Source organism: Rhinolophus hipposideros, assembly GCF_964194185.1.
Source record: "Rhinolophus hipposideros genome assembly, chromosome: 14".
NCBI classification, from domain to species: Eukaryota; Metazoa; Chordata; class Mammalia; order Chiroptera; family Rhinolophidae; genus Rhinolophus; species Rhinolophus hipposideros.
Window position 1 is genome coordinate 52,534,236 of NC_138060.1, and position 27,443 is coordinate 52,561,678.

The 27,443-nt window shown below is 38.5% G+C and overlaps 1 protein-coding gene across 10 annotated transcripts in view; it reads left to right on the plus strand.

Annotated features, from left to right (window-relative positions):
* Positions 1-27,443, plus strand: part of ARPP21 (cAMP regulated phosphoprotein 21) — a 160,575-nt gene that overhangs the window by 131,189 nt on the left and 1,943 nt on the right. For all 10 annotated transcript variants that reach the window (XR_013994932.1, XM_081073334.1, XM_081073339.1 and 7 more), the window contains one exon: positions 27,295-27,443. Coding sequence is in view for 9 of the 10 variants with exons in the window: in XM_081073334.1 (XP_080929460.1) it covers positions 27,295-27,443 (149 nt within the window). In the remaining variant the exon portion in view is untranslated. The remainder of the gene's footprint in view (positions 1-27,294) is intronic.

The following is a 27,443-nucleotide window of genomic DNA, read 5'->3' on the forward strand; positions in this document are numbered from 1 at the left end:
TAAATTTGGATCCTTATGTGCTTTCCCTCATGCATCCCTGTGGGGAGATACCACTTAAGTACAGTAGGAGGATGTCAGGAATTAGCCTCAGAAAGTGGCACACCTCCATTCCTAACTCCAAGTGACCCTCTCAAGCATAGTTTTCTTTGATTACAAAAGAAGAGGGTATTAAGAACACAGAATTACTGAGTAAAAATGGGAGGGGATAATGTTTTGTGGGGATTTTAGTTTTCCATTTGCGTATACATACACATTTTGTTTTCTAAATGGTCGTAGAGAGGGAAATGCAAGTCTACCACTTCTACTAAAAGTACAGCTGTCTTGTTTGTATATGAAATATAGAAATCCATAGATAGAGGTAGAGGGGGGAGGGAGGTAGAGAGAGAGAGACAGAGAGAGAGAAAGAGAGAGAGAGAGAGAGAGAGAGAGAGAGAGAGAGTCTATAGAAGATTTTTAACTACTTATTGAGTTATGGCCAGGAGTTTGATACTTACTATTTCCAAAACCTCTTCAGTTCTCAGGATCTGAAGTACTTCTCTATGTTGTGCTGATTAAATGCAAAGTAACAACATCAGAATTAAAATCATGAAAATTACATTATTGTCTCATGTATGTACTATTGCTGAAGGCAAAAAAAATTTCACTTAAGTGAATTTTTTTGGAAAAGGAAATTATCCTTTTAAGTAATTGAACTTATATTTTGGATAGAAATTTTGCATTAGAGATTTTCCTTCCCCACCTTACCAGAATATATGCACTGAACATAACATTATCTCTTCTTACCCTAAATATCTCAAGACTACACTTCTTTTTCCTGGTTTATGTCTATCAAAATGTCAAATTCTAAGCAGGATTTTCTTGGAACCATTTTTTTTTTTTCTTCAACTGTGATTTGGGTTGAAAGAGTAATAACAAAGCTTGTTAGAAACATGTCTGACATTGATTCTGAGGGCTAGCTAAGCCGCTTAGCTAAGAATGAAAAGCATGGGGTTTAGTGCAGAAATGTTGTAACATGTAGTTAACTGGGTCTTCTCTTTTGCTCTGGGTCTTTCAGTTTATTACATAAGTGAAGCATCAGTGTAGTGAAAAATCAATCAGCAATTCTTCTTGTCAATTGGGCATAACTGGAATATAATTTTATGCTTTCTTGCCAAGGAACAAAGCTCATCCATTCCAAGAAACAAAGAGATGACATGGAAATGTAAATGAAAGTAGAATGCTTTCAATGTTTATTAAATTAATTGAACGTAAGTAGTTTCCTCCTACTGAGATCAAAATTAAGAAAGATGGAGAAGTAAAAAATTAATCCTTTAAAATAGATTGGCCCTTAATAATTATCACATATACATAATTTATTCTGTATAATGGAATGGTTAGGAATAAGAACTGGGTTACATTACCTGGCTTCAACTCTCTGTCATTATAGCTGTGTGACCTTGGAGAAATTAACCATGTTGCCTTAGTGTTCTCATCTGTAAAATGAAGATAATCCTAGGACCCGCTCATCAATAATTAAGTGCAATAATGAGGGTAGATTACTTCAAGTGTTGGCGTTAGTAAGTGCTTGATACATAGATAGCAATGACTGATTAACTGTAGCTCTGGGTACCTCATGGAGCCTGCAGAAGAAATGGACGGTGAATGTGAAGACTTTCTATTCCTATGGTACCTCTTTTCTGCTTATGGGGAGTAGCTAATAACCGAGGAAGTGAAATGTTCCATTTAGAGATCTTCCATTAGAAGTTTAACTTTCTGGGTTTCAAATGCTTATCACACAACTAGAGTCATGTTTTTATTCTTTAAAGAGGAAGCTGGGCATCTTGGATTCTTTGGGAAAATATAGGCACCTGGTTCTGCCAAGTTGCGTTCTGTAACTAATTTGTAAATCTCCACAAATTGGTTAATCTCCATCATTGTAGTTTCAATGGAACACATGCTTGAGGTAATGTTGAATGCAGTATGAAGGTGCCAATCCCTTTATTAATGAAAACAAGAGAAGCTTTGTTTTGTTTTTTTGTGTGTTTTTAAAAAAGCACTATCACAAAATAAAACAAGTAGGCACTAATTTGTTTCTTTGCCTACCCTCGATGCCATTGCATGTGAGGGATTATCATGGAAAACACATTCTTGCTGTAATTTGGAGCCTTTAGGCATTTGATGTGCCAATTGCCTTCACTTGGATCTGGTCGGTAATTTATCACTGGAGTGTCCTACCCTGCTCAAATGCGCCCTTTGTGGGCAGAGGCAAAGCTAATACACTTTCCAAGTGTATTTGAATTGCTTCAATAAATCACAGCTGCCACTGTAAGCAGTTTTATCATTTGCCAGAACAATAACTTATCTTCATGCTTTATAGACACAATGCTCTCCAAGACTTTTATTTGTGTAAATTGTAATGCATCATAACCCATTTCCTAAAATGAAATTAGGAAGCTCATCATATAGTGTGTGTGTGTGTGTGTGTGTGTGTGTGTGTGTGTGTGTGTGTGTGTATGGAAGTATTCCAAGGAAATCGTGTGAGCTCACAAGAAATAGGGCAATTTTTATCCTGTTTATTGTATAGTTGCAATTTATTTCTTTATTATTACTATAATGATGTGGGCATTAAATGCTTGCAATTGGAGTTAAACTTCATTTAGCTCTTTATTGCTCTAGTGTGTAGGTGAAACCAGATTGCAAAGAAGTAGGACTAAGCACCAATGGTTCTTGTTGGGTCTGCCTTGTAGAAGATGGAGAAACCCAATGTTTAACAAATACCCATCTCTATTGATGACTCTATAGACAGCCATTCCAATAAATCCAGCTGCAGAATCAAATTTGTGCTCATCGTGATCTCTGGGACTGACTGCCAATTTCTCCTTTATTTCACAGTGAAAGAAACCCAAATTTAAACCTGATTTGAATCCGTAGACTCCCGAGAGGGAAAATGTACTACATAGCAATATTAGGTCTGAAGTTGCCAATGAGAAAGACAATCCAATTTTAATACTATTTCAGGACTCTCTTCAGAATGATGGACAATAAAGTGTGTTCTTTTTTTTTTATTGCCTTGACTGAAAAACTGCTAAATATTTATAAACTAATTTTCCATCACTTCTTACATAAGAAAATACTTTTGTTTGTAATGCCTCAATAGTTCACTCCAAGCAGAGAAAACAGTGTCTATAAAGAAGCCAGGTTTTATAATTAAAAACTAATTTATTTGTTTCAAAGCCAAGTATTTTCCCATGCATGTTACAATATTTGAATTCGCTTTATTTCTTTCTGTCTTTATTATCAATAGGGGACTTACATGTCCTGTCATGGAAGTTTCGATTTTTCCACCCATCTCTTGAAGTCTGGAATGTTGTTTATTTTATAGTAAACTACCCACTAGCCATTATTAAGAACTTCATAACCCCCTTCTTTATGCCTAATTACAGTATCTCTAAGCCAGTGTTTCCCAACTTCTAGGTAGGGGTCCCAACCTACCCCTTAAACGATCCTTGAAAATCAGCGTTCAACTCAATCATAACTCTCCCATCATCCCGAGTTTAATCACAATGCACTCCAGGATTGTAACCGCTTACCCCCATTTTTTATACGGTTTCTGGCTCCACCAGCTGCCACCTTGCCTCTCTGATACCTAACCCAGGCAAACCCACTCCAGCTCCAGGCTCATACCTGCTGGATGCCACACATTCATGTTGGGGAAGTGGGGGGTGGGGTAAACAATGGAGATAAGACTCAGATTCTTCACTGTTTAAGTATGTGGAATTTTGCCTCTCTCTGTCCCACTACCTCTTTTTCCCAGGCCCTTCTCACCTCTTTCCCTTTCTCTCTTTGAGTCCATTTAACGGAGCTGGTTTCCTATTCTCCAGCATGAATTCAGTGGGCAAATTCTGCTCCAGACAGTTTATGTGGATGGAGAACTATATCACTTTTTGAAAGTCTTACTCATTGTCCCAAAATAAAGGGACATTGCTGAACACTGAGATATTAGTGATTCCAATTATTTTTGAAACTACCATTATTTTATAAATACCCATTTGAAAAAGAAAAACAACTGATATTTGGTTTATAGCAATATCATTACTGTTAATGTTAGGTTGGTGCAAAAGTAATTGCGATTTTTGCAATTATTTTTAACCTTTTAAACGGTGATTACTTTTGCACCAACCTAATAGCAGTGTATCTTTGAAGAAAAGAGCTATACAATAAAACATGGTATGCCTTCATGGATGATTGTTTGGAAATTTAATTGACAATGTTTCTATGTGGCATGCCATTCATAAAATTCCTTTTTAGTAAAAATTCTACTTTAGCACGTTGAGTTTTACAATTTTTCAAGTGCTTAATTGAGCATGACTCATTCTTTAATTTTCTTTTCACTGTAGGGCCATCTGAATCCTTTAATAAATTATTAGAGTATTATAGTATTATTATTATAATTATTTTATCATGAAATGCTTGCAATTTATTGTTATATTGTCATTGTGTTCTTTACTGGTGATGTTTTTCAGTATCCTAAGTTCTTTTTAAAAGGCATAGTTTACTAAAGAATCAGGGATGTTCTAAAAAATGAGAAAGGGCTAGAATAAAGGAATTTCTCCTTTGAGGTATCAACCTGTAGTAAGCCCAGATGGAAGGTGAAGAGAAATATCAATTATCGATAATCCTGGAAGAAATTACACACTCTCTGTCTTTCTCTCCTTCAGGTCTTTGTATATCTGTATGATTATATATTTAGATCTTGAGAAAGTAAAAATTAGCTCAGCCTGAGAAAGTGAAAACCTGCACAGCCTTTCATCAGGCTGGAATAACAGAGAATAGCTGAAGCAGTGTGGATGGGAAACATGTCTGTTTAGGGCCTGTTGGAGCTACAGGGTCACAGAAACCCCCTTATTTGAGTGACTACTGATCTTTTTTTTAAATTAAATTTATTGGGCTGACAATGGTTACTAAAGTTACATAGGTTTCAAGTGTACAATTCTGTAATACATCATCTATATGTCACATTGTGTATATGGTGATGGAAGGAGAACTGACTCTGAATGGTGACTACTGCACTCTTAGTCACTGAGAAATCTTGTCCTCTAAAATAATGAACAATCACATTTTTACGTTTGAAGTTGTATCAGTTACGAATGAGACGTCCTACTCCTGTCTAGATGACCTATATCACCGTCACATAGGGGAGCAGGCTCGATTTACCTCCCGCGTTCAGTTTCAGATGGGGGTTCCAGGACAAAAATTCCTCATTGATCTTCAATTTGTGGTTCCAAAAGATGTAGGCCCCTGGGTCCACCTCGCAGCCCAGACAGGATGTTGACTCTTTGACACAGCCAGGCCCTGCTTTAAACCTATTAAAATTCTGCTGCATTTAAATGCCGTGTGAGGTCCTTATGATATTTTCCTCTATCCTTTGTTGGTGAGACACCCCATAGTTCCTCTACTCTATGGCCTACTTCATTGCAATGAGTAATAATTTGTCAGAGTAGAGTTTCAGTTGTAGGATAATGGGGCTAGGATGCTCTCTGTACATCCATCCAGGCTACCGTGGTGATAATTTGGGGTAAACTTTCTTTGCTACCTGCCTAGAAAAGTAGGCATGTCTGCCACCAAAGCCACACCACCCAGCCAAGAGACAGAAAAGGAAATTTGATACAGAAACATAGTGTGGGAGTCGGAGTAGAGGCATTGCTTAGAAGAGCATATGGTAGTTTGGCTTGAAAATTCACAAAAGTTTACCTCAACTGCAAAATAGAAAGTGTACAGCTTTGTGGGGGTGTGGAGATATGTAGCCCACTAAGAAAGGGGTTTCGCAATCCAAGAGACTCACTCTTCAAATTTGCTGTGTTGTCACAGTTAATAGAACCCATTGCATCTGGGCAAATAAAATAGCAGCTAGAAAGCTGCTGGACCACAGCCGATATTAATTGCAAAATCTGAAATATACATTTTATTTGTTTAATCTCTGGGATTAAAACCAAACCTATTTTATATGATGCTTTTCTTCAAAGTGTAGCTCCACATTGGGCTTCTAAATTCTCTTAAAGAAGGAACATCTTTACTCTTTTCGAGGTCTAAAATTTCTCCTTTTACTCATTTCTTTTCTTTTCAGCAACTTGGCCTGGGAAAGAATAGCTTGGTTTTACCAATGGCAGTTTCTTGAAGGATAGGTATTAGTAAGATTAGTCCATGGCTCAGTATTCTGTCTTGGGAACTACTATTTGATGCTTTTATAGCTCGAGCTGCTTCTCCTCTTGGACTGGTAGCCTTTTATCTCGATGACTTAGGGACAGAGTATTCTGAAACAGCATGTGGTTCTTTTTACCACAAACAGTCAATGTTGTTTGTGGTAAAACAGTTGCTGCCATGTTTTTAGAAGACTCTTGAAGGGTGGCCTGGACAACACTCAGCCTTCAGAAATGAGGACGTATTTCATTAAGAGTTTTTACTGGTGGGCAGTGACTTTGCCAACTTCAGCTTATGCCACAGTTGCTGAACAACCTTTCTAAGCATGGGAGATGGCCTGCAGGAGAATTACATACAAGGTTAAAGTCTTAGGAGCCTGTTGACTGTATTCCTATGCAACAATTCTTTATGCCCTAATAGTTTGTGTCATCTATGTGATTTATGTGACAATCGGGGGGCTATGTGGGGGGATCACTGTTCTTATACATAATTTTGGCCAGTGGATAGCTGTTTGGTGTGACAAATAGAGTTAATTCATCATCAGTAAAGACCCAGGATTTTCAAAGTAGACCAGAACAATGCCTGTCGATATTGGCAAAACATCCAGTCTTGAGTTGTGGAAGCTGGAGGAATTGTCCAGTGCTGTCATTTTTCACCTAAGAAGCTGAGGTATTGTGAGTTATGAGCCGTGCCTAAAGCTACAGCGTTCACTTATGTGACCTGAGACACATTTGGAGAGAATTTCCTTTCTCTTTCTTTTGGTTGGAAACTGCCTGTCCCCTGGAGCTGGAGTCACACTTGGTGAGATGGGAAGACAGACGAGTTGAGGATTACACTTTTCTCCAGCTGGACTTCAATATTCTTGGCCCTATGCACTTTGGTTTCCTTCGTGGGTTTTACTTCTTGGCCTCTCAGTTCCACTCTTTAGAAGCAAACCTTCTGGGTGAAATGCTACGTAACACAAGACAGTCATGCTGTGTTCTCTAGCAACATTCATTTAACAACAACAATACATTTATTAAGCGTCTGCTGTGTGCAGGCATTGTTAATGCATGGAGCATCTGGGGTAAGCCAAGTGGAAACAATGAAACAAGGATAAATAACACGGAAGCAGTCTCTTACTGGGATTATAGTCAAGAAGAAGAAAAGTGACTTTTTAAATTGCATGAACACATATTAGGTTGGTGCAAAAGAAATTGAGGTTTTTGCGATTATTTGTAACCTTTTAAACCACAGTTACTTTTGCACCAACCTAATATTTCTAAAGGCCTTTTGGACTACACTCAGATCAGATCAAGAGGATTTTTGTGGTTGGTTTGTTTTCTTCCAAAAGATATCGCTACAGACTGATCTTAACAGATTCCAGAAAAATCCAATTCATATCAAGCAAATTTTTTTTTTAAGAAACGTAATATTTGGTTCAGGCTCAATGGTATCTTTTTAAGTAGCAAATGTAGCTGTTCTTTGAAGCCATTAAAGTTCTAATTTTGGCTGCAGTTGGTTACTGCACCTAGTCAGAAATGTAACCTTTCATGAATTTGTCAAATTTAATTTGAAACATTTGGGGCCATCTGTTGAAGTATCTAGTATCAGTATAAGCTATTCTTGGGAGTGGAATAAAAAGGAAAGATATTTAAATGGGAAACATCTTCCAGAGCTTAAAGAGTTTGTGTCAAAAGAATCATTTTCTTAATTGTCTTCAATAAAGCAATTCTGTTTCAATTGTAGAATGTTAGAGTCAGAAGAGATCTTAAACAGATCTCATTTAGCTCAGGACCCTACCTTTTATAGTCATGGGGATCACGGCCCAGGGCAGTTAAGTCAGTTTAGTTTCTAGGAGCCATACAACTCAGTAAGTCATAGGCTGACCTTCAGGTTGTCAAACAATTGGTCAGTGATCAGTACAGCAATCCTTGTTTCAGAGAGTGGGTGTGTTTTCTGCATTCAGAGGTGAGGCGGCGTCCTCCTGCGTCGTCCCCACAGTCTCAGATTCTCCGTCACATCTCCATTAGAACTTTTCCAAAGCCAACCAGTTTTATGCCCAGTGTTGTGAATTCACCTCTACAAGATATAGCCCGCCTCTTTTTTTATTCCACTTTATTTTGGGCAATCACCTGTGTGCTGATCACAGATTTCTTAGTTGCAGAAAAATGAAAGGGCTTTGGATGCCTGAGAACAGCTGCCCAAGCTTTGCCCCTTGATTTCAGCCTCCCAGGGCAGGGCCAGCCAGAGCCTGGGTCAGCTGCTCTTCCAGAATTGCTCTGTTGAAACGGAGCCTGACATGATTAGATTGCAATTATTTTTGCCTACAGCAGGCTGTTCCTCATAGATATTTTGATTTTTATTGACGTGAGATAAAAGGAATTTTGCACTTTAAGAAATGGCTTTCTTAGCCTAAGCATTGAGTTTCTTGTTATTCATAGGACTCAAAACTATGTCTTAAGAAATGAATAAAAAATATATCACCTTGAGGATAAAGCTTATTGCTAAGAGTGTGTTGCCTCTTGAGAAAACCCTGGGGTTGTTGTACTCTTAGCAGAAAGTGAATTTCTAACTTCATTCATTGTTTTGAAGTTATAAATAAAAGCAACTTGAGCATTTTCCATATGCCAAGCAGTAGGCTTACATGTGTTATACCACTTAATCCTCCCCCAATCCTAGGACACAGCAGTCATTGATTGTATCACCTTCCCCATTTTGTAGATGATGAAAATAGAGGTTTGGCAAGGAGGGTGGTAACTGCTCCAGGATCCACACACAGTCTGTCTCCCAAGGCTGGGTCTTCACTATAACATACTGCCTCTCATGACTTGACAATTTGTGCTTACAAAATAAAACAGTAATGATCTTTGCTTCCTCCCAGATAAATGTTTTTACTGGTTTTTCAGATGAGAAATTTGCATCCACTGAGACTTCATTAGATATATAGTCATGGGTATTAGATATCAAATAGCAGCTCTTTCACACCTAGGTAAAGCAGTTGTAATTGTCTATTTTTAAATTGCTCAGCTATGTCCTTCATCACGATCTTGTTAATAATGCCAGGCCGCTTAGGAATTACTGGTCATGAAATTTCATCATATAAGCTTTCCAAGGGCCCTCACCTGCTGAAATAACTAACGGTCCGTAATTAAAATTTTATTCTCCAAAGAAACAGCTCTATGTGTTTTTAGTAAGTTAATAATGAAACTAATTATTGCGCTAGGCTGCATCATTTGGCTACATCTATTTAATATGGGCTTTTGTAGCTTTGTGTTCCCTGGTAGCATTATGATGGCACAATGTCAGCTAAGCTGATGTTTCTTTTGGGAGGTGCTGCCAACTCCCTTTCAATCAAGCACTTTCGTAAGACAGTATCTGTCCTGTTTTGGCTGTTCAAGACAATTATACTGATGGTGAGGTACAAAAGCCCAACAGCTCAGTTAGTGTTTTTTGTGATTGTAACTGAGGTAAGATGGAGAACATCCCCCCCAAAATGTGCTTACCAATTTAATAACAGAATAAAAAGGATTTACCATATGACAAGCAATTGAAAAAGCATAGCTGAAAATATTACTAAGTGAGAAACATTTTAAATGATGTCCTTTATATTTTGGGATGTCTGTATCAGGACAATTTCCCTTCAGTATTAAACTCACAAGGACCTTTCAAAGTAAAATCTTGCTTCTGTTGGTAGTCTCCATTGGAGCAATCACAGATGCCCGAACTTGTTTAAGTGACATTAAATTGCTCTTCATGGATGCAAATTTATTCTTTGAGAATTCCTCAAGCCCTCCCTCCCTCTCTTCCATTACTTTTTAATACTTAGAATCTTGCTGGAGGAGTATACTGAGAAATGGACTCTATTCGAATCCTCTTATATTTGAATGATACAGAATGAGAATTACTCATCTTTCCTGCTCAATCGGGAGTTTTAAATTCTGAATTTTGTGACTGCATTTCTGGAGTTCCTGAAACCAGGACAATGTTACGCAAAATGTTTTTTATATGTACCTAGGTACAGTTGATTAGTAAAAGAGTCCAAGACTTTCATCAAATTTTCAATGTGATCCATATTCCTCTATAACTGTTAACTGTCAGTGCCATTGATCAATAAACTTCCCAGTGGCGTCTATTGTTTCATTGTCCTATTCTCCCTGTTTCAAAGGTTACTGAGGAAATTAAGCAGCGTTTCCCAAATCACGGACTTAAGTGTTTCTGGAAGTTCCTCCTGTGACAAACAGTAAATATGTCAATTTAAACAAGATTAATACTTTCAATTATTATAAGCACTCAATCCCACCCCCATCACCCCACTTCCACCCCCCTTTCGTCCCCCCCCAAAAAAAAAAGAATTCTGAAGATGCTCTCTGGGTGGGAGGCTGTTAGTAGAGATTAGAAGAGAAAGCATACCATAACTCAGTTATTCATTTATTTCTTTTGGCACTGTTTTGAACCCAATTATCTGCCAAACTGATTTAAATAATTTCAGTTCTAGCCATACATTGTTTAACACATATGCATAATGGAGCATTGGTTGAAAACAGAAAGAGAAAGAACAAATGTCGCAATGCAATTTATGAGGAGCACAAAAGAGAGTAACAGTTTTCGAAATTCAGTTAATAAAATTTCCACTAGTTTCCTTTAAGAAAGGTGTATTTATGTATAAATGTACATATGCACATGCATGCAAGCCTATGTACATTTAAATTACACATATATGTGTGTGTAAATGTATGCACATCTGTGTATGTATGTGTATATATAATGCATCTGTAATAATTGTCCAATTACCTGAACCCACACCCATATGAGAGCAAAACGGAAGAATATTAATAATTACACTAGAGAAACAGGCGTTAACAGACACATACGATCACCCTGTATATAACTGCAATATTTGCCTCCGTCATTAAAAAAAAAAAAAAAACAACCCAGGAGGGAGGTAAATTTTAATCTCCATTTTAGGCCCCTTTGGATGATGGATTTATATAGAAACTAGTGATTCAAAAGTCAATACATTCCAAAGTTTAAAAGAGGACAATGGTGACATTCGTATGCAGTTTGTCTTTTTGTTTAGGAGGGGTAAAGGCTATATGTAATCTACAGTGTGTGTGTGTGTGGATAAGTGCTTGTGGTGAGCAGTGTGAATCCTTTGTCTTATCTCATCAGCTGGAAACAAAACACAAAATCATCAAACCCAGCCGGTTAATTTTTAATGCAGAAAGTGGAACATTTCCAAACATCAAGTTAAAAAGCACTTTTTAAAAATCTATTTTGGTACTTCAACATGTCCTTAATTTAAATGTCCATTTTACTATTCACTTGGTCCCCAAGCCCAACGTTTCAAACCATGATTTTTATTTTCTCAAATGGTTACATAGAAAAGCAAATGAAACATTATGTGTAATTTGTTAAAGGGGGAAAAGTAAAATGTGTCCCTATGTGTCACAAATATTGTTAAATATTTCATTTGAAAGAATACTATAATATAATCAATAATATGTTCATTGAAAATATTATACTTTTTCTTGAAAATCACTTGCTTTGTCATCTAGCACAGAAATAGTGCAAAATGGTCAGGTTAGAAACATTCGTCAAGTGGAAGATGCTTTGTGCTTCTGTGAGGCTCTCAGGGGGGTTCAAGGTGCTGGAAGCATTCTAATAGTCTAACAAAATAGGAGATGGGCCCTGGAGAGAGCAGCCAGCTTGGGGAAGCAAAGGAGGGGGCCCTGCTTTGCATCTTCTCTTTGATGCCATGACAGGGGCCTCCATTTAATAAGTCACCAAAAAAGGCTGCAAGGTGGCTACTTGAACTCAGGGTGCACTCAGCACCCCTTTGCTCTGAGATGGCTTTAGATGAAGGGCAGCTCTGCTTTTCCTGAGTACTCTGATCAGGGCAAGCAAATGTAGCCTATGGGAGATGTAAGCATAACTGTGATTAGGCCACTAGAGACAGAGGGGGAAGTGGGTTTGTTTCTTGTATCGGAACAAAAGAAGCTGCATGTTTCCCTTAGTCCTTGGGATTCCACATGGAGGAGAGCCTCTAACTAAAGAATACAGCACCCCCGACTGGCCTAAAGCTACAGCCTAGAAATGGGCATTCCACCAGGGCTTGGAGTCTGGGCCCACCTACCTTCCAAATGATTCTTGCCTGCATCCAAACAGCTGCTCGCCCTTCTGACCAGCTTGCCTTTGGTACTCCCCGCTATGCTGGTGCTTCTGCTGCTTTTTGCTTCTAGAAATTGCACTTTCCCCATAATCCAAGGACAGAACAGCATAGTCATTGCATTACCCGTGGTCACATCCACGTGGATTGCACTTGGCTTGGAGAAAATGTGAGGAACTGAAGCCTGAATATCGTCAGCTACAAGGAGCAGTTCAAAGAATTTTTTCTTTTTTGGGGGGGAGGGTGGGATAAGGGCGGGTGGGCAACAGGGTAGTTAGAGTCCATCCTGGTACTGTTGTCAACACCCAGTTTGTTTTTCATTTAAGGTACAATTCTGCAGAGATGAAAATAGTATCATTTATGTAGCACCATGTGGTGGAAACAAATGCGAACTCTCATGTAGGTAGAAAATGGCATGTGCTGAAAGACGGATGAGTCACATGATCCGATATCTACTTGACCTTCAGAAAAGCCCTGGGAATGGGAATTTTTAGCCCCCAGTTAATAGGCGAGCAAAACAATGCTCAAAGATTTTAGATAACTTCCCCCAGTCACAAAGCCAGTGGGTAGAAGATGGCATTCAACCTCTTTCTTGTCTGTCTGATTATAGAGCCTGTGATTTTTCCATTAAGAAGCAGAAATTTAGAGTTAACCCCAGAATGCTTATTTAAAGTCTCATTTAAATATTCCTATATAGTAGTTCATATTGATGATTGTTGCTTTAAAAATTTGAAAAATTATGGCTAAATATACTAAATTGGAGAGTCATGAATGACAGCATTTTCTAAACCAAATAGGCTTGGGGAGTGCAAGATCAGTTAGGGTCGCTATAGAAATAAACTAGATTCTTCTTTTCCTTTTTTCATTTCCCCTGAAATATTCTTTGCCCATTCTTATCCATTTGATCTCAGCCATCTGGATCTGCAGCCAGAGAAGGAAAATGTCAAATTCAACAAAATGAGTAGTACTGCTTGAGTTGAATCATAATTTAACTTTTTTCGTCTTTGCCCTACAGGATATTTAAACAGTAACATTACTTTATAGTACCTCCTAAGTTATTATCAATCCCTACAAATGTTGCCATTTCCTCAAAATGGAAAAGCAAGCATTAGGTCAAAGAGTCAAATATTCTGCCCTAATATCTAATGACATAAAAATTTGAGAGTTAACATTTACTTAATTGCTGAAGCAGTCATGCTAAGTGCATAGTCTGACATATTATCAGGTGTTTAAAATGGATCGTCTCTGAGGGGGGAAAAAAATCTATAAAACCAAAGGTAGCACTCTGCTAAAATTATTATCCAACTATCTTTAAAATCTTCATTTGAGCAGATTGGCTCAGTAGCTTGCAGGAATATATTCTTGGAATCGTTGAAGAGAAGGGACATGCTAGCTATTCTGTTTGCCTCTTCTCCCATCACATAGCCATTCCCTATCCTCTTCTGACCCTACACACTGCATCTCTCAGTTTCCTTTGCCTGTGGTTTCCAAGTGTGTTTTACTAATGGAAGGTATCAACCACAAGAGATCAGAGGGCAGAAGGCTAGACCGATGGTGTCTCTTCAGAAATCCCCCCTGCCTTGGGATTCAGTTGGTTCTCCACATGGCCCCTTTAGCTCTTACTGGCTTCTGGTGACACTGGCTCCTTCCCTAAGACTTTCAGGCTAAGAAAACCATTCCCCATATTATTAGGCTGTGGGTATCTACCTTGCTTGTTGGTCCCTTAACCTGCCTACTCATTTGGCAATGCTCTCTTTATTGATAGTTCTTCAGATGAATCATTTGAGTGGAATTCTGTGGCCTGCCAGAACCAAATGGTGAGAGAAATATGCAGAACACCAGCATCTTAATTTTGGCACTTCTGGGATGTATGGTTCTAAACAAGCTATTCAATTCCTGTGCTTTATTTTCATCCTCTGTAAAATGAAAATGATAATTATATCCATGTCTAAAGTGCTTAGCTCAGTAAGTACAGTAAGGCACACACAATAATGTTAGTATGGATGAAGAAAGGAGAATGCTTGCTCTTCCTGGATTGAGTTAGTGCAAATGAGGTCTTTCCTGACCCACTATATGACTTCCTCAGAATGTTGCCTTTTGGTAAATAACTGCTAATATCTATGTCTGAACATTGGGATACAGTTAGCGCTCTAAATCTCAGCTTCAACACCCAGAACCTCTTGGACCAAGAGATGTCCAGAACCGTTGTACAGTCAGGTCGAATGACTGCAGGCTTAATGGGGAAAAAGAAGAGATGTCGAAAAGCAGGGAATATCGGGTGTATGCTGTATGCTGTATCAGGGAAAGTAGGTATGGTCCAGATCTCTTGGTCTGCACTTTTTTTTTGTTTGTTTGTTTGTTTGTTTTTTTTATTTTTAAGGCCAAATGAAAGTTGAGGCGTAGTCACATGAGAGTATAACCATTGGTTAGAAAACTCAGTGATGTCCTAAAAAAAAATGAGGCTACAAAAATCTGGTTTGGTTTCCTTGATGCCTCACCAACTGCTAACAGATAGGTTTGAGAATGCCAAACATAATCTGTTTCAGATGCATTTTTTCCTCTTCCCTCTCCACTCCCTTGTTCAGCAACTTCCCATATTCCTTCTTCTTTCTCCTTTTTGGATCTATCCTTGCCCCCATCTCAACAGCAACAGGTGAAAATAGAAAAGTGGGCCGGGCCCTCTTGATCTGCTGTTAGAAGGAACTTATTTTTTTTTTTTCCAGAGGCAAAGAGGGTAAGAGAAAACAGTTGACATCTGGTCAACTTTTTCTGTATTTTGCTGCGATCGGGACAAATTGTTTCCCTTCTGCCACCCCACATGTCTGGGCATGGCTTTGGGCTCTCTGTTCTGAGTACATTGTTTCTTCATTCTGTTCCTCCAGGTTTTTGTTTGTTAGTTTATTTTATATTATGTGACATTGCAGGATTTTTGTAGGGTGAGTGGAATAGGGGCAGTTTCTTTACCAACATCTTCAATAGGTCTGCTTGAGGTGCTGAATGTAGAATACAAGACTCAGCAAAGACACGCTTCCTTTTCCAAAGGATTGCAATCTACCTGGGGGGGGGGGGGAAGCAGGACCTAAATAAGGAATAAAATGTAATTCAAGTTCCTAGAAGGTGGAAGTGCAAAGAACAAGGGAAGGGCAGTGCACATATTGGTCATTGCTCAATCACTAGAATGTGTCTTGCAAGGTGGATCTTAGTCCACCCTTACACTCCTTGAGAAAAGGACTGTGCCCACTTTGCAGATAAGGAAAATGAAGTCAGAGAGGAGCGGTGGCTTCCCACAGTGTGTGTTTGCCAGATTCCCATCACCCTCTCTAAGAGAGGGAAAAATGGGTGGATTAAATAAGAGGAATTCAAGGCAGAAGTATTTATTGAGAGCCAAGGCCCCGCAGTGATTCTCAAAATGAGGTCGTCAGACCAGTGGCATCAGCTTCACCTGGGAACTCGTCAGAAGGGCAAATTCTCAGGCCCCAGCCCCAACCTACTGAATCAGAACCTGGGGTTGGAGCCCAGCAATTTGCGTTTTAACTGGCCCTTCAATTTGTTCTGCGATAGTCCAATGTGGAGAACCTTTGATCCTGGGAGTAGAGCTCCAGGGAGGGGTGGGGAAGCAGTCAGTCAGAGGTGGAGACAAGATAATGAGCCAGGACTGAGAGGCAAACAGAATGCAGAGCTCTGAGATGGCAGCATGCAAACCTTGCTGGGTAGGGATGTGCCTGGATTAGCATTCTCTCAGCAGTACTGCTAAGAGTAGCCCTGTGTCCAGACAACAATTGAACTTGAGGCTTCTTCCAAGTTCTCTTAGCCCCGATGTGTGTTTGCCTTGGCTCATTACACTGAAGACAGCAGCAGTGCATTTGACCCAGAGGGTTCCCTTTGCCTAAAGGTCGAGGGAGCGGGTTCTGCTTTGCAGGGCTGCTTCTATGAGGCCTTGAAAGGAACGTCAGGCAAGAAAGGTTGTGACTGTCTTAAAATGCTCGTGCTCCATTTGGGTGTTTATAAAGCATTTAACCCTGATGAAATATGAATATTATCCTTAAATGCCTTAGGTTGAAAGGAAAAGTTAACAAGTGAATGATCTAAATCATTTCTCTTCTTACCCTGGAGCAGACCATTAAAAATAAAATAAAATAAAAGTGCTCTGTCAACAGTGGAGACAGCCTGCCCTAGAGAGATGATGGAAAGAGCCTTCAGGACAGACCATTTGTCCTTCAGTTTTATTTTCACTTTAATTATTGTGTAATGGGATTTAAGTGTTGACCATAGCCTCCAATTCCAGACAGCCAGAAAGATAAGCACATTTTTGTATTTGTGCGGACAAGCCTGAAGACTTCTGATTGTTGTCTCAATCCAGATAAAAACCATGCTTTTAAATAATAGTTTCCCTCATGGTGAGATTAAAGATATTTCTTATTGCTGTTACTAAGAATAATCATGAATTGATTATGTAGATAAACAGAAAGCATCTCCTTATTGTTGTTTGGAGTTGTGACATCATCTGGTGCCCAGAGGCTTTACTCTGGGGCCATCTGTTGGAATATTGATGAAGTGACAGAAAAATAGGGAATCAGAAGTCATGTTCCCCAACCTCGAACTATAATGAAAACTTTGCAAGTGTTTATCCCCAAATTCTCTTTGGAAAATATTGGTTATAGGTAGACTATGTAAATTTATACCAAGGTCAGTTTTTTTGTATTTTTGTGGTTTTATTTTTGTTTGGTTTTTCCTTGTTTTGTTTGTTTGTTTTTGAATTATACATTATATAATCCAGAACCAGTTAATTACTCTTGGGTTGTAATGAAATGCAAAGAAGTTGTCCTTTTAACTTTTGTGGCATTCTAAAATTCAAAGCTGACTGATTATATAGATCTGGTTCTTAAGGAAAAATCAGAAGAAACTAAATCCTAAAAGCATTACTGCTTGGCATTTTATGTATGTATGTATCTATCTATCTATCTATCTATCTATATATATATATATATATATATGTGTGTGTGTGTACACACATATATATATACACATATATATATACATACATACATATATACATATACATATATATACATGGATGTATGTACATGTGTATATATATATATATATATATATATATATATATATATATATGTATATGTATACCGTGTTTACCCAAAAATAAGACCTAGCCGGACCATCAGCTCTAATGCATCTTTTGGAGCAAAAATTAATATAAGACCGGTAGTATAGTCAAATAAAATAAGACCGGGTCTTATATTAATTTCTGCTCCAAAAGACACATTAGAGCTGATGGTCCAGCTGGGTCTTATTTTCAGGGAAACACGGTATATTCAAAGAATATGTATCTGCAATATAGCAGGAAACAGCTTATTGATGCTTGTTTCAGTTTCTTCATGGAAATTTCATGTCATTGTCTACTTCAGTATATAATGTTGAGCATGTCATCATCTCATTGGATCCTGTCAATTAATTTTGAGTAGCAAGTTTGTGGCGCCATGAGCTTCTCATTCATCTCTAATCAGGACTTCCTTCAATTATTGCAATTCCATGTGGACACTGATCATATTCATAAAATAAATAAGAGTTTCTTTCCTTCAGATTCTTGTCAAAAGTTCTCCTGGGTAGCTTCTGTTGCCTTCCCAAAATTATGGCATTTTTTTCATGTCTCCTCATAAACTTCCTGAGCTGTCTTGACTTCAAACCAGTTGGCAGAGAGGAAAGATCCAGGAAACGTTACTGCTGGATCAAATGAGGTATATAATAGTGCGGAGGTGACACTGAAAGCTATCAGGTGGTCCAGAGAGAAACATGTTGACTCTCTGTCACTCAGGTCCCAACATTCTTGGTTATATACATCCCTTGATGTTTCATATGCTATGAATCATGACATTTTCATAGATTTTTTTTTTACTCTCTTCCGTATTTTTAATCTTTTCCTCTTTATTTTCCTTTCTAAAATATAAAAACCTTTATTTCACATTTATCCCATGTTAAAACAGCAACAAAAACAAAATAATAAAATCTAGTCAGCCCTATGTTTCCCTCTAGCTCTCTGCCCAACATTCGGTCTCACTGTCAGGCCTCTTGAGGGAATCCCTTTCCTTCCTTTTCCTTCTTATCTGGTAGCTTTATCCATGACTGTCTTTGCTTTTGTCGAGATCACCAATATATTTTTGAACCGAGGGACTACTTTCTTCTCTTCCTTGGCAGTTCTGCAGCTCTACTCATTGTTTCTCCTTCTCATTTCTCCTATTCAGGTTTCATTTTTTTTCAGACCAGTATTTGAATAATACTGTGCTTTGGGGCTCCATCTGTATTGTCTTCTCAGTCTGTACCCACTCAGAAGTATATTGGCTCTATGAGGAGGGACGTCCTGATGACTTCAGGCTGTTTGCCTGAGCCCCAGAATTCTTTTGCCCATGTGGTCACTGATCATCTCCATTTAGTGTCCCTCTTGTATGTACGGCTAAGACACTACAGTCAACTGTCTTACCAATCCAGAACTTGGGATTTATTCTTGGGTGTTTTCTTTCCGTTGTACCCTCTCTGCCATTCACAGATGCCAGTTTCTGACAGTTTACATCCTAAGTATCTCTCTTATGTGCCCTTTCTTCTCATTCCTACCACCTTTGCCTTAGTTCATGTCTCCGCCCTGAATTATTGCCACGTCCCCTCCCCAAGCCCTAGGAGTCTCTCTACCTCCACTTGCGCAACCCCAAATTGACTCCTGAGAAAATTTTATGCGATAGTTATCCATATTATATTGTTCTGCTTATAAACCTTACGGGGCCCTAAGTCTTTCAACATCAAATTCCAATACTAGAAATGGTTTTCAAGGCCCTAGGATTTGAGACTGACTCCTTTCTATCTTTCTGTCCTGCCTTTCCCCATTTCTCATCCGCTGTCACCTCTAAAGACTCTAAACATATTTTTTCAGATCTCTGGGATATTCACATGCTGGTCCTATGTTTATACCCCCTTTATCCTGATTATTTCCACTTCACGCCACTCCATTAGCAAACACCTGCTCTTCTTCTAATACTACATTCAAACAATCTCCTGGAAAAACCTCTCTCACATACATCCCGTTTCCCCACTCACACCAAACGTAAATCTCCCTCCTCAGTGACACATGAGTTTGAGATATGTTTCTATCCTATTGTCATCCCAGTGTATTATACATTTCTATGCCTATCTCCACCAATTGCATAAGCTCTCTGCATGGATCTTATAGTCATTTTTACACCAAATGTCAAAAAGCAAAGAGTAAATAAGGCTTGAAGAAAAAAAGAATAAAAAGAACAAAATATAAGGAACTGAAAACTTGATTGTTGGACATTGAATTTTGGTCAGTGGTATGCCAGAGCTCTGTCATTCAGGTTTACAAGAGCAATGTTAAGAAAGGGCGGGAGGGAGGGAAGAAGGGAGGGAGGGAGGGAGGGAGGGAGGGAGGGAGGGAGGGAGGGAGGGAGGGAGGGAGGAAAAAACAAAAATTAGGAATTTTGCCAGCTGATTGTTAAGCCATGTGTAGCTTGAAATTGGCCACAGTGGAAATATTTACACCAGGGAAATAAGCACTACATATATATCAGCAATTTTCTTTATTAGAGAGTCAGTTTACCAGCAGACAGCTGATATTCATGATTATGGTACAGTCAATTCATCTGAACTCCTGTCCATCAAACATGTGATACCTCTAAAAATCCTAGATGCCAGTTTCTGACAGTTCACATGCTACGTATCTATCGGATGTGATGTGCCCCTTCTGTCCATCCCCACCACCCCTGCCTTAGTTGGTGTCTTAGTCTCTGCCCTGGATTATTGCCGTTGCCTTCCAATACACTACCACGAGAACTGTATTATTGTTAAATCTACCACTGGAATAATGTTTGGGTAAGAACGCTGCCAGTCTGAAATTGAAGAAGATAGTTATATTTTACTACTTGGGAAAAATAATGTGCAGTGATTTATTATATAAAGAGGACATGTTGTTTCACTATGAGTTGCTTTTATACTTTTATGAGTTGCTTTTATACTCAGTAGCAACTGAGTTGCTACTAAGTAGTTTTGCCTGTTGTAGTGATAGGTAGTTTTGTGCAGATTGAATCTGTGACCATAGCACTTATTTTCAAAACAGTTGGCGATGGCCAGGTTGCACCCTGTAGCTATGTGACAGTGACAGTTTTGGATCACAATGGTGTTGACCCCATGACTTTTGACATCGTGATTATCCTGTTCTATCCAGCAGATCAAAAGCAATCCACCAGGGGGAATGTTATCAGAGCCATTTCCGTCCTGACTTTGCCCTAAGCTTTGTCTGGGGAAAAAGCTCCTTATGTTGCCTCAGCAGCAGTTCGCTGCAACCCAGCCTGGTTTTCAGTATGTCCATAATTAACACTGGTAGAGGTGCAAGAATGCCACATTTTCTTCTAAGCTACACAGCCTCATTAAGAAAGGAAAACATTTGTGAGCTTTTCATGCAGCTCTTCTCCCTCTGAGTTGTTGAAGTTCTCTGGCTGTCAGCACAGCACTATGGGCCAGGAAAGTTCAGAGAATTGCTTCAATAATATGACAGCCTCTTCCATTTAAAATGGAATTCAATGCCAGCTTCCCTCAGAGGCATTCATTGAAATTCCGTGCATGATCCATTCCTCAAGTCATTTAACAATGTCTCTCATGTTTGCCCTGATTTAAAAAAAAATAAAAGAGAGAGAGAGAGAGAGAAAGAAAACCAGCTTTGTAGTTGCGATAACATGGATCAGGATGGTATAATTGCAGTGAAGAGGCCCCCGAGCTTGCAGTAATAGGACGGTTCATCTGATGTGTATTGCCATTAGAAAATGACCCATGCGTGGATGTTCTCAGGGGACAGTAAAGAGGCTTTTAAGAATTACACTCTGTGCAGTATGAAAGCTAATGAGCAAAAGAGTAAGTACGAAGGAAAACTACGGCTTCAGGAAGCATGGTTCCACTTAGGACCTGTCACAGCTCTCCTCAAATGCATTGGGATGGATTGGTCATTGCTGGGACACATACTGCATTACCTCCATCCCCAAGCAGACTCCCTGCAGGTCATTATGCATCTGTTCCTAAGGAATTAAAACCACTGAATAATAAATGGTGGGGAAAAGAAAGAAGATAGATGCAGAGACTACCATAAATAAAATGAAGGCAGACATGGGCACAAAGACGAAAAAAGTCCTAATGGATGTTAAGAAAAAAAAAAGCAATTTCTTGTATTCTCCTTTTAGAATTCTTAGGACCATTTCATGCTATTTTACTTCATGTCTAAGAACAGAACAGTATCTGATTATGATTTGCAGGTTAGGTATTTGTATCCTATATCTTAATCTTTGAAAATGTTTGAAGATTAAGAATGGCTTCTAACTCAGCTACATGGCTTTCTCATTTTAAAAGTCCTCCTTAGAGTTTGAAGTCCTGAAAATTGGGAGGTTAGCAAGAAGACAAAATGCGTCAAAAGATTCACACTTTGCTTTGCAAAGCCGACCCCACTTGGCCCACATCGTCACACCTGGGATTTATCACCTAGGACTTGTATTAGAGTAGGAAAGCTCTGTAAAGACTAGTGAAGGCAGATGGCTGCCTTAGTGTCCAAGGACCCCTGGTTCTGGTAGGCGTGGATGTAAAGAGAACTGTTGGGGACGTCTTCTATTTTCCATGGGGGTGGGGTAGCAGGCAAGGGGTATCCACTACCCCAAATCCACCTCTCTGAAGCAGACGGTGCTGGTTCTGCTTTCAGGAAACCAGAGAAATATCATCATAGCATGCTGTCCCCACCCAAGGCCACCAAAGTGCTATAGGTAGATGAAGTAGAAAGGACTCCCTGTGTTAGAGCCAGTGCTCTAGGAACAAAGGCAACCTGGGGAACAAATCCATAGGGTTCGCAGAATTAGAAAGCATAATGATAGCAGTCTATAAACTCCAATAGTACAGCCTGAGTGGCCTGGGGGGTCTTCATTTTTCCATCTGCCATCCTCATGTGTTCTGCAGAGTCCCTGTGTATCTTTTTTCTCTTATTTTTATCTTTCAAAACTATTAACACTATTTTTGATTCCAAATGTCAAGTGACTTTCCTAGGGGCAGCCAATTGCCTGGAACAGTCAAATGACCAAATCAATCTTACATTTAATGTGGAAATAAATTAACCTTATATTTTAACATCAGTTTGAGAAAACAATTCAGAGGAAATACAGTCTTCAAAGATTGAGAAGAGTCATTATTTGAAACAGTCGTAGTAATTGAAAACTATAGTATCAGCTGTTTAGAAACTAATGAAGTAAATGAAAAGACTAGAGTCTATTTGACTAACCCCCACTGCACTCCAACCCAACTGTCTGTCTGTTGCCCCATTATCTGAGTAACGAACTTTAAAACAATTATTGAGTGGTGTGAGTTGATTTTGACAGGGCAGTTATGTTTTGCCTTTGATTTTCTTTCTTTCTTGGATACCAGCAAGATCTTGCTCAACAAAGTGTGGTTCATAACTCTTGTCCTCTTTATTCAATTGTTTTAACTATTGAAAAAACAATGAATGCAATAAATGGCCATTGAGTATCTGCCACACTAAGGGATTATGTTAGTGTATGAAAGTTGGAAGAATGTATAATAAATAGTGCTACCACTTAGTGAGTAAGTTTGGCAAGTGTGTCAAAGTCAAGACACCAAAACTTGAATTCTAGCTTTCCCTCCTGTATGACCTTAACAAGTTCCTACAGCTCTCTAACTCACACTTGTCTTTTTTGTAAAAGGAGTTTAGTAACAGTGACTGCCTCCCAGGATTGTGTGGCAATAAAGTAAAAGTACTTAATTCACTGTTTGAATTAGAGTTAAGTGATCACTAAATAGAGCTAGTTAGCTAGTTTATAACGGAAATGTTTCAAAGGAGATGAAAGTGTAGAGGAATTGATTGATAGAAAACCAAATAAACAGAACCCAGCAGATATCAGAAAGTGGTGCAATGCATGAAGTATGATAATTCAGCAGAGAGAGAAAGACTAGTACTGGATAAACATTTTTCTTCTTCATATTTTTCACCAGCCACACCACACCTGAGCTAACTATAATTCCATCTCCAAATTATGTACAAAGAGCAGAGTTTGGATTCATAATCAAACAGCTAGCTGATTCTTTAGGAACTTGGAGAAATATTTGTATTTTGATTTGTCCAAGATAAGTGATTTTTATATTTAGCAGAGTATTAACTTTAATCATTTGAAAAGACATTTTACCATATGAAGAATATTTCCTTTAATAAATACAACATGAAAATTACACTGCTTCGGTAGTTGGGGTAGGAGGTAGATTAATTTGCTATGTAGATTTTACCCTCTTAACTACACCCTTCCCAATCTTCAACCTCCATAGCCAACAGCAGGGAAACAAAAACGTTAGAGTACAGGTTACCATTATGTCATTCGTTCATTTCCAAAGTGTTGGTTTTGTAACAAAGTATTTGAATAAGAGTTAAAATGATGTCAGTCGCAGTCATGCCAATTTGTAATCCTTAATCAGTTTACATTCTGATTTTTCATAATTGGGCTACATCACGAGAAATGTTTCCTTGACAGAATATTAATGAATTATCCTCAAACTGCAAATACTATTCAGTAACTGTTGTATTTTAGTAGAAACACTATTAAGTTGTCAAATTTATAAGATCCAGGCATTTTAAATCTTACAACTCCTCAATCTTAGCAGAGTGCATTCTTTTATTTTCGGGGAGGCATTTGTCCACTCCTAACCTTTTTACCTTCAGAAAATAAATGGCGCGTGTGACTTGAAAATTGAATGAATCTTGACTGAGAAAGAAATAAAAATAGCTAATGTCTTTATGATCTCCATAGCATGCCTACAGGGCAGATACTGTTGCTGTTTTGGTTTTCTAAGATGTATTCTATCTTGCTAATCCTCAATAGATATGAAAAACTGATCATTTCACAGCTAAGAATTCACAAACCGGAACACATTTCTCATTTGAATAGACAAGATAAGCAGGTTGCCACCAGCACTGGCATCTCTGCCTTCTGGTGTGTCATGTCCCAGGCAGACACTGTTAGTTCATTCTTAGGTCACTGCTATCACATTTCTATTTGTCTATTCCTGGACCAGAGCTCAGATTCAAATTCCAAACGGCTTCCTGTCTAAGGACCATTCTGCTACCTACTTACCTCCTGCAACATAATTTACAGAAATGGGTACCTCCAATTAAACCATTCCAGGTGTAAATGTCTTGCCTGGAGAGCAAATTGAGTAATGAATGGGTTTCATGAATATAAATTGGGCTTCCTTTACACTTGAGTTTCATTTTGAAATTGTAGAGCATTATTCGCTCTCCACATAAATCTTTATTTGCCTTAAGTGTGTTTACTGTGGGAAGCCCAGCACAGAGCTGGTAGCCCATTGCTATGCAGAACCGAATATTAAAGTTCACAAATCAGCAGGCAGAGGAGGCCTGGGGAGGGAGACACCACAGCCACTGCATCTGTGCTCTCCAGGAAGATGAATTGTGCCCTCACAGGCCCTGCATCCCCCCTGGGAAGGGGTCACACCACCTCCTCACTCTTTTTCTCTCCTTCGGTATTGTTTGATATGCTTCAAAGGTGACTTGTAAATTACACTCGCCCTACCTACTGATCACAGGCATGTCAGGCCTCCCAACTTGGTGTTTCCCCAACCTTGCTCTCTTAGATGTTCCAGAATGACTACACCTTGTTTCATCTCGTTTGATGAACCGAACTTATCTCTTAACTCAGTGACTCTTTGCAAGCCTGTTTTGCAATATTTCTCATATTTCATACCACTCAATAAATATCCCACGATATTTCTAAGATGAGTGAAGATACTCTTTTGTAAGGCCAAAGATACAAATATTGTCCTCCATAAAAAACTGTAATATAATTTTATCCTTTTTCACCTTTCTCAACATAAAGTTCTAACTGTCACATGCACTCAAAGTATGATTATTTATTAACAGTGTACAGTGTATATTGATGAGGAATTATTTTTACCCTGTGTTTCAATTTTTAAAAATCTGATTGTAAAGCTTAGTGTTTGTGTTAAGAAAAATCTAGGATTTTAAAGATTTTCTCTCAGAGAATTGTATTAAGATAGCAGTTGCATTCTCAGGTTAATAATGAAACTTCTGAAAGAACCTTATTTCACAGCATAAAGTGAATTTGTTTCATTTCTCTGCTACCGTATCATTTTCACCTAAATCATCACTTTCTTCCCAACATTTATAAGAATAGTTTACAACATTCCTTTAAGAATAGACATTTCTCCAAGGAAGACATACAGATGGCCAATAGACATAAGAAAATATGCTCAAAGTCACTAATCATCAGAGAAATGCAAATTAAAACCACAATGAGATATCACTTCACATCTGTTGGAATAAATCACAAACAAGTGTTGGCAAAAATGCGGAGATAGGGGTACCCTCCTCTTGTGCACTGTTTGGTGGGATTGCAAATTGGTGCAGCTACTATGGAAAAACAGTATGAAAATTCCTCAAAAAATTAAAAATAGAACTACCTTATGACCCTGCCATTCCACTTGTAGATATTTATCCAAAGAAATCCAAAACAGAAATTCAAAAAGATATATGCACCCCTATGTTCATTACAGCATTATTTACAATAGCCAAGATATGGGAACCACCTAAATGCCCATCAATAGATGATTTGATAAAGAAGAGGTGGTACATATATTATACAATGGACTATTACTCGGCCATAAAAAGAAAGAACCCTTACCATTTGCAACAACATGGATGGACCTAGAGCGTATTATGCTAAGTGAAATAAGTCAGGCAGAGAAAGACAAATACCATATGATTTCACTTATATGTGGAATCTAAAGAACAAAATAAACAAACAAAACAGAAACAGACTCATAGATACAGAGAACTAACTGATAGTTGCCAGATGGAGGATGGGTTGGGCGGCTGGGTGAGAAATGTGAAGGGATTAAAAGTACAAATTGGTAGTTACCAAATAGTCACAGCGCTATAAAGCACAGCTGTAGTAACTATGTGTGGTGCCAGATGGTTACTAAACTTATTGGGGGCATCACTCCATAAATTACATAAATGTCTAACCACTATGTTCTACACTTAAAACTAATATAAAATAATATTGAATATCGACTGTAAAAAATTTTTTTAAAGAAAAATCACCTGTTGTGGTGATTAAAATAATTAGAAGAAATAAATTCTGGTCCACTAAAAAGCAAAGAAAAGAAACCCAACCAAATTACCCACCCAGAAGGACACATAACACATAAATGTAAATGCTGCATTCTGTAGCAGCTGTTATATGTACATGGTCACTTATTGGAGTGTTTTACCAGAACATTCCCCTTGGAGCTAGTGGTGAAGCAGTATAAAAGCATGCCATACTTTTCACTTAACCATTGCCTTCTGTTGAAGGCAGCAGACATTGAATTAAGGTACTGAATCATCTTGTTCACGAGGACATGGAAAATAGAATGAATGTAAAGTTAATAGGCTATTTGTGGGGTCTCTGGGTGAAATGAGGTTGTACAAAAGGGTAGAGAGTAAGAAAATGAGTCAGTTTAATAAGAAGAAAACTTGATAATCTGTGAATTCTCCGAGTAGCATCAAAACAAAAGCAAAAGACATCTATGAAAGTTATAATGTATAGCTGTCAACTGATGTCAGTTGAGGTTCCTGTGTTTGTGTCATGAAGAATTTACCATTTTGACAACATGCTCATGAAACTATTCTGCATAAGGATGGAAATATCAGTCAATTTTTTGGACTCTTGTCCACACTGAGAAGCAAAAAAAAAAAAAAAAAAAAAGCATTGATGTGGAGATCGGGATCTCTGAAGGTTGCCTTGTAACCAAGTGCTCTCGCCTCACCAAATATCACTTGTGTGTCTCCTGGTACAACCAGTTTAAAAGGTGTTTTTTTTTTTTCTTCACAGGTTACCAGCCAGTTATGTCTGGTCAGCAGGGGTTCCAAGGCCTAATGGGAGTGCAGCAGCCGCCTCAAAGTCAGAGCGTGATGAGCAACCCAACAGGAACTCCGGTGCAAAGTGTAATGGTCTCCTACCCAACCATGTCTTCTTATCAG